At 37.9% G+C, this 6,792-nt stretch overlaps 1 protein-coding gene across 1 annotated transcript; it reads left to right on the forward strand.

Annotated features, from left to right (window-relative positions):
* The first annotated feature begins 1,262 nt into the window (after positions 1-1,262).
* Positions 1,263-2,213, forward strand: LOC123234153 (olfactory receptor 11H4-like). Its single transcript, XM_044660095.1, has one exon. It carries the CDS (start codon positions 1,281-1,283, stop codon positions 2,211-2,213), a length of 933 nt encoding a protein of 310 aa, XP_044516030.1. The 5' UTR covers positions 1,263-1,280.
* The last annotated feature ends 4,579 nt before the right edge of the window (positions 2,214-6,792 follow it).

The raw sequence follows: 6,792 nt of genomic DNA on the forward strand, positions 1-6,792 counted from the left end.
TTACTTCTTGCTGGAAATTTGCAAGTGAGCCAGGAGAGGCTTTTCCAAACCATGGCCAGTGAGTCATAGAAATAGATCACAAGAGAACCAAACTAGGGGTTTACTTAATGAAAGCCCAGAAACTCAAAAGAAAAACACTGGAAGAAAATAAAAGAGGACTGGAAAAATTGGTTTGGACCAAAAAATGCCAAATCTCATGGAACCAGAAACTTTTAGGCAAAAGAAAAATGAGGAAGAAAAACATAGGTTTCTATTTTTGATGCATCTGTTACTTTTAAAAAAAGGACAAAAGGATAGGTTTCCCTCATCCCTCTGGCATTCTTTATGCTACAGCCAATGCCATCTTACATTTTATATTAACTAAAAATAAAGATAAAATTTCATAGTGAAGACTTTTTAAAGGGTCACAAGTTCATTTTTTTAAACCCTTGTACTTTGGTGTATTGTCTTATAGATGGAAGATTGGTAAGGGTGGGCAATGGGGGTCAAGTGACTTGCCCAGGGTCACACAGCTGTGAAGTGTCTGAGGTCAGATTTGAACCTAGGACCTCCTGTCTCTAGGCCTGACTCTCACTCCAATGAGCTACCCAGCTGCCCCACAAGTTCATTTTTAAGATTCTCCTTTACATGAGGAGGGATGTACCCTTAATGATGATCTGTCTTCCTAGAAAACTAAGAGCAGGTCCATGGTGTAACAAAAAGTTCACACCACTTCATTTAGTCCATGAAAACAAAGAATTCCTTTGATCAACAAAGGAGCACAAACTCTTCAAATTCATCCCATGGTGTTTTTCAACTTGCTCAAAGGTAAGTTAAAGAGAAATTTCTTTTAATTAAGAATTAAAAAAATTCAAAGCTCTTGCATTTAGTCTGATAAAAAACAAAATCTAGCCTAGTAAGAAAGAAATTGTAATAGCTTGAATTATGAAACCTTTGTTTATTGTTTATATATATAAATTTATCTTATAATGTTGGGCCAAAAATTACAGAGGTGGGAGGAAGCTAAGATTTTTACAAACTAGTCATATGAAAACCAGTAAAAATCTTATCTTCCTCCCACCTCTGTAATTTTTGGCCCAACATTATTGTACCATTCTTCATAATTCAAGCTATTACAATTTCTTTCTTACTAGGCTACAAACTGGTTTTCATATGACCTTTGTTTATTGTTTACCCTAGAAACCCTACAAAAGCCTCATTAAAATTCTTTCCTACAGCTGCCCAAGATGCAAGACAATTGATATAATTATGTCTTTGTCTTTTCCACAGCTCAGGGACCAATGAACAAATCAGGAGCACACACTGTGACTGAATTTGTCCTCCTAGGCTTTCCTGGGGACTGGGAGATGCAAATCTTACTCTTTTCTTTATTCTTGATAGTCTATATTCTGACCATGATGGGAAATGGGGCCATCATCTGTGCAGTGAAGTGGGACCAGAGGATCCACACTCCCATGTACATCCTGCTGGGGAATTTTGCCTTCCTAGAGATCTGGTACATCACCTCCACTGTTCCCAGCATGTTGGAAAACTTCCTCTCAGAGACCAAAACCATCTCCTTTGCAGGTTGTTTCCTCCAATTCTATTTCTTCACCTCTCTTGCTGCAACTGAAGTCTATTTTTTATGCATCATGGCTTATGATCGTTATCTTGCCATCTGCCACCCATTACATTACCCAACCAAAATGACCTTACAGCACTGTTACACCTTGATACTTGTGTGCTGGGTGCTTGGCTTCCTAAGCTATTCTCTAACTACTATACAGCTCTCCCAGCTGATATTCTGTGGTCCCAACATCATTGACCACTTTATCTGTGACTTCGATCCACTCCTGGCCCTATCATGTGACCCTGCTCCTATCACTGAAATTTTGTTTTATATCATAAACTCCCTCATGATCATTCTCACTGCAATCTACATCCTTGGATCATATATCCTCTTACTAAGAGCTGTGCTGCAAGTTCCCTCAGCAGCTGGTCGACGTAAAGCCTTCTCCACATGTGGATCTCATCTGGCTGTGGTCTGCCTCTTCTTTGGGAGCCTGATGATCATGTATGTGAGCCCAACATCTGAGAACTCAGGAGAAGTACAGAAGATAATAACCTTGTTCTATTCAGTTGTGACACCATTTTTAAACCCCCTGATTTACAGCCTCCGAAATAAGGAGATGAAGGCTGCCCTGAGAAAACTCATTGGGATAGCTTCAGAATAAAGCCAGATATATACATTTTATATGTGATTCCATATTCTAATAATGGATAATTCAATTCAACAAACATTGATTGCATGCTTGTGAAGGGCAAAACACTAGAGGAAATGCAGAGATTAAATGATTGAGAAAAGCACTGTCGCTTCCTACAACAAAATGTTATATTTCGGGGGTGAGTTGATCTGTTTGGGTCATGGCATACTGCATTAAGCTTCTGTCTGCTGAGATCTACTTAGATTCGTACAACAGGGTGAAAGGAGATCAAAACCCTGTTCAAGGGAATAGCTCTATCTTTCCCCTTCTTGATACTTGTGAGATTAAGCAGGTTTCCCTGTTGTCTGCCATAATCCTTTTCAAGATTTCCAGATGACAGGAGGTACAAGAGCCATCTGTTCAGGTGCCTCCCATCTTTACCATGCAGCAGCTTACCTCTATAATCAGCACTCCCATCACCATCCTCCTCCTCCTCTCTGCCCCCTTCTACACAATTTACTTAACAGAGACAGATAACAGTTCCTCAGTTTCTACTGCTACTAACTCAAGCCTGTCATTCTACACAAAGTGCCCTAATCCAGATTTCTGCTCTCAGGCTGCCCAGTGTTGCAAGCATGAAATGAATGAAGACAAAGTGCAGTAGGAATCAGCTAGAGTACCTGGTTTCTCACATTTATTGTGCTTTGTGCACATAAATTCAGAAGGATAACATGCAAATATAAAATTTAGTGTTCCAGAGGCAAGACTGTCAAACATCACAAGTTGCCTAAATGAAAGGAAGGACACACCCATAAAGTATGATTCAATTTGCTTTTTAGTGAGGAAGTGAATGAGAGAATGTCTAATTTAACCAAAAAAAATAGTACTTTCATACTTAATTTCAAAGGGTTATTACTTGTCCATGACAGTTTTTCCTTCTCATATTTTATTAGAATCAGAATTATTTCAAACAATATTTGCTGAATTGAATCAACAAGAATTTATGAGATACTAGTTGTATTCACAGCATTATCTTGCCATGTGAGGATACAACAAAGTATTATCAAGAGTTATTGCTCAGTAGATAAATTATCAAACAACATGAGCACTTTTTGATTTCCATGTTATTCATTTTTTTTTGTAATTTTTTTTAAACCCTTGTACTTCGGTGTATTGTCTCATAGGTGGAAGATTGGTAAGGGTGGGCAATGGGGGTCAAGTGACTTGCCCAGGGTCACACAGCTGGGAAGTGGCTGAGGCCGGGTTTGAACCTAGGACCTCCTGTCTCTAGGCCTGACTCTCAATCCACTGAACTACCCAGCTGCCCCTCCATGTTATTCATTTTTAAGTGAATAATCTTATAAAACCAAAACCCCAAAACATATATGAAAAAAACAAGTGATAAACCATGTGCTTTCATCTGCATTCCTACTCCAAGAGTTCTCTCTCTGGGGATGGATAGCATTCTTTTTCATAAGTCCCTCAGAATTACTCTGGATCATTGTATTGCTGTTAGTAGCAATCTATTACATTTGTTTCTTATTAGCACCTTTTAAAAGAGTTTCATATTATGAATTATGTTCATTGCTATCTAAAAATAGGCTCCAAATCAATAATGATACAAAATTGCAAACTAAGATATCTCTGATGTTTTGCCTCTCTGACTAAGATAACAAAAATGAGAATAGTAAATGTTTTAGGGCTTGTAAGAAAAAAGGAACTCATATATATTGCTTGTAGAACTGTGAACTGGTCCATCCATTCTGGCTATCCATTTGAAATTATGAAAAAAGGTAACTAAAGTGATCATATTTTTCTCCTAGAAACATACCCAAGAAGTTCAAAGAGAGAAACAAGAGTCACAGCAAGATTCTTTGAGATAACAAAGTACAGAAAACAATGTGAATACCCATAAGATGGAGAATATCTGAGTAAACTGACATATGAATGTAAATGATAGGATTTTTTATTCCAAGGAACTGAGAGAAAAATAAGATTTCTATGAACTGTTGTGGATTGAAACAAACAGAACCAATAATACAATAACAACCACAATGAAAAGAAAATATGGCAAGAAGAACTCAAGTTATGAATGAATAAAAAGGAAAAGAAAAGAAATAAATCCTAGAAAACAAATAAGGAAGCATAACTGCTTCCTTAAAACAAAAATATTGGTGGGGGGAGACATATTAGGGTAGAACACTGTATATTTTATTAGATATGGTGCCTATGAGGTACTTTTGATAATTGTTTTGTTATAAAGTAGGGTCTGATGTGGGTGCTGGCGGGGATGAGGGGGTGATGAGGTGACAATAGTATAAATCTTGAAATAATTGTGATATAAAAATCAAAAACTTTAATAAAATATTTTTAAAGCACAAAAAAGAATCAGGCATGCCTATTACCTTTGTAAACATACCTGATCTTATGGGTGTCCTTTTGGTATCACTGATTCTATGCCATTTGAACTATTTTCTTTGATTTTGCTATAAGCTTCAGGGAATAAATAACATTTTTATATAACCTACTATTATAAAGAAGGTATCTTTAGCTACTTTTCTAGCTATTATAGGATATATTAATCAGGGAAGCTGCGCTTTGGATTCCCCTGATAGCTGGTACAGGGACACCTGAGTCCAGTCACTCAGCTGGATGTTATAATAACTGCCCCTTCTCTTGAGGGCAGCTGGGTAGCTCAGTGGATTGAGAGTCAGGCCTAGAGATGGGAGGTCCTAGGTTCAAAATCGGCCTCAGGCACTTCCCAGCTGTGTGACCCTGGGCAAGTCACTTGACTCCCATTGCCCACCCTTACCACTCTTTCACCAAGGAGTCAATACACAGAAGTTAAGGGTTTAAAAAAAAATAACTGCCCCTTCTTGATAACAGTGCCCAGGCAGGATCCCTAAAGGTCAGGTGAATGGGTAACCCTTTCAGGTCCCACCTGGGGTTGGAGTGATTATTAATATTGGGCTCTATTAGCCTTGGATAACATTTTCATCTGACTGCGTTGCTCCCTCCCCAAGAGTTGTGATGTAATAACTACTCAGGAAGGTACTTAATAAACTTTATCTATAGATGTTAATAAGGGAAAGGAATAATCAGGAAGGGATTGGGAGAGGAGACCCTGTCACTAATGCTACCATGAAAAAAAATTTTCCCTATTACATGAAATAAATTTTCCAATCATTTTTCAAAATTTTAAGTTCCAAGTTCTCTTCCCCCTCTGTTCTCTCCCCTTCCTGAGATAGCAAGCAATTTGACATGTTATAAATGTGCAGGCAAGCAAAAGATATTTCCACATTAGTCACGTTGTGAAGAAAACACAGACAAAAGAAAAAATTTTTTTAAATATACTTTAATCTACATTCATATTCTATCAGACCTCCAGGAATCGATGCAGAGCGAAAGGAGCAGAGCCAGAAGAACATTGTACACAGAGATCAATACCCTGTGGTAAAATAGAATGTTATGGACTTCTGTACTAGCAGCAATGCAATGACCCAGGACAGTTCTGAGGGACTTATGGTAAAGAACGCCGCCTACATTCAGAGGAAGAAATGCAGGAGTGGAAAAACAGAAGAAAAGCAACTGCTTGAACACATGGGTTGAGGCGGACATGATTGGGGATGTAGACTGGAAACTACCACTCCAATGCAACGATCAACAATTTAGAAATAGGTCTTGATCAATGTCACGTGTTAAAACCAGTGGAAATGCGCGTCGGCTATGGGAGGGGGGGGGGGAATTGGGGGGTGAAGGGGAAAGTAAGAGCATGAATCATGTAACCATGTTAACTTTTCTAAAAAATAAAAATTATTAAATGAAAAAAAAAGAAAAAAACTAGATAGAAATACCCAACATCATATGAATGTGAAGGAAGTCCAGTACTAATGTTTCATGGCCATGGGAAGGAGTCATAGCCAAATGGGTAGGCAAAATCTATAGGATAACAACAGAATAGCAGAATACCAAAAGGCAATGATCAGAACAACTGGGGAACACAAAGTTAAGGAACAACCAAGCATATAACCAGGACTGCAGGAGGAAACCTCACCAGTCATTTCAATGTGCTATGAATCATGTGTATTGTAGAGATTACAAGAAGAGACTCCAACCACCTTCCAACTATCCTCAATGCCATAGACTTTTCTTGACTCTCTCTTGTGTCTAATTGAATAAATAAAATTTTTCTGTGTTTACTATAAGATATTTCAGCACTTGCCTTGCTGTTTTTTATATACCTTCTGCACAACCCTTTCTCAACCTCTACTCTATTGCCATTCCAAGCCTAGGACTATAATCAAACTCAATACTCCCACTGCTCCTGAAAAGAGTTTGTCAATCTTCTCCCTTGTATCTCTACTCAATATCACTCTAACATTCCAAAACAAAAAAACAAAAAATTCTTCTCTCTAGTCAACACTACCTTTTATCTTGTCTTTCTGTATTTAAAAGTATGTTCCTTCAGGTCAAGAATTAAATGCCTTTTTTTTGTTTGTTTGTATAGATCCCCATTTCTTAGCACAATAGGCAAATAGGTGGCTCAGTGGATAGAATGTGGGGTCTTGAGTCAGGAAGATTCAGTTCAAATTTGGTCTTAGACATTTAC

Source organism: Gracilinanus agilis, chromosome 2 (genome assembly GCF_016433145.1).
Source record: "Gracilinanus agilis isolate LMUSP501 chromosome 2, AgileGrace, whole genome shotgun sequence".
NCBI classification, from domain to species: Eukaryota; Metazoa; Chordata; class Mammalia; order Didelphimorphia; family Didelphidae; genus Gracilinanus; species Gracilinanus agilis.

Excerpts from the sequence above, each read along its gene's own strand:
- LOC123234153 (XM_044660095.1), top strand. The coding sequence starts at position 1,281 with ATGAACAAATCAGGAGCACACACTGTGACTGAATTTGTCCTCCTAGGC.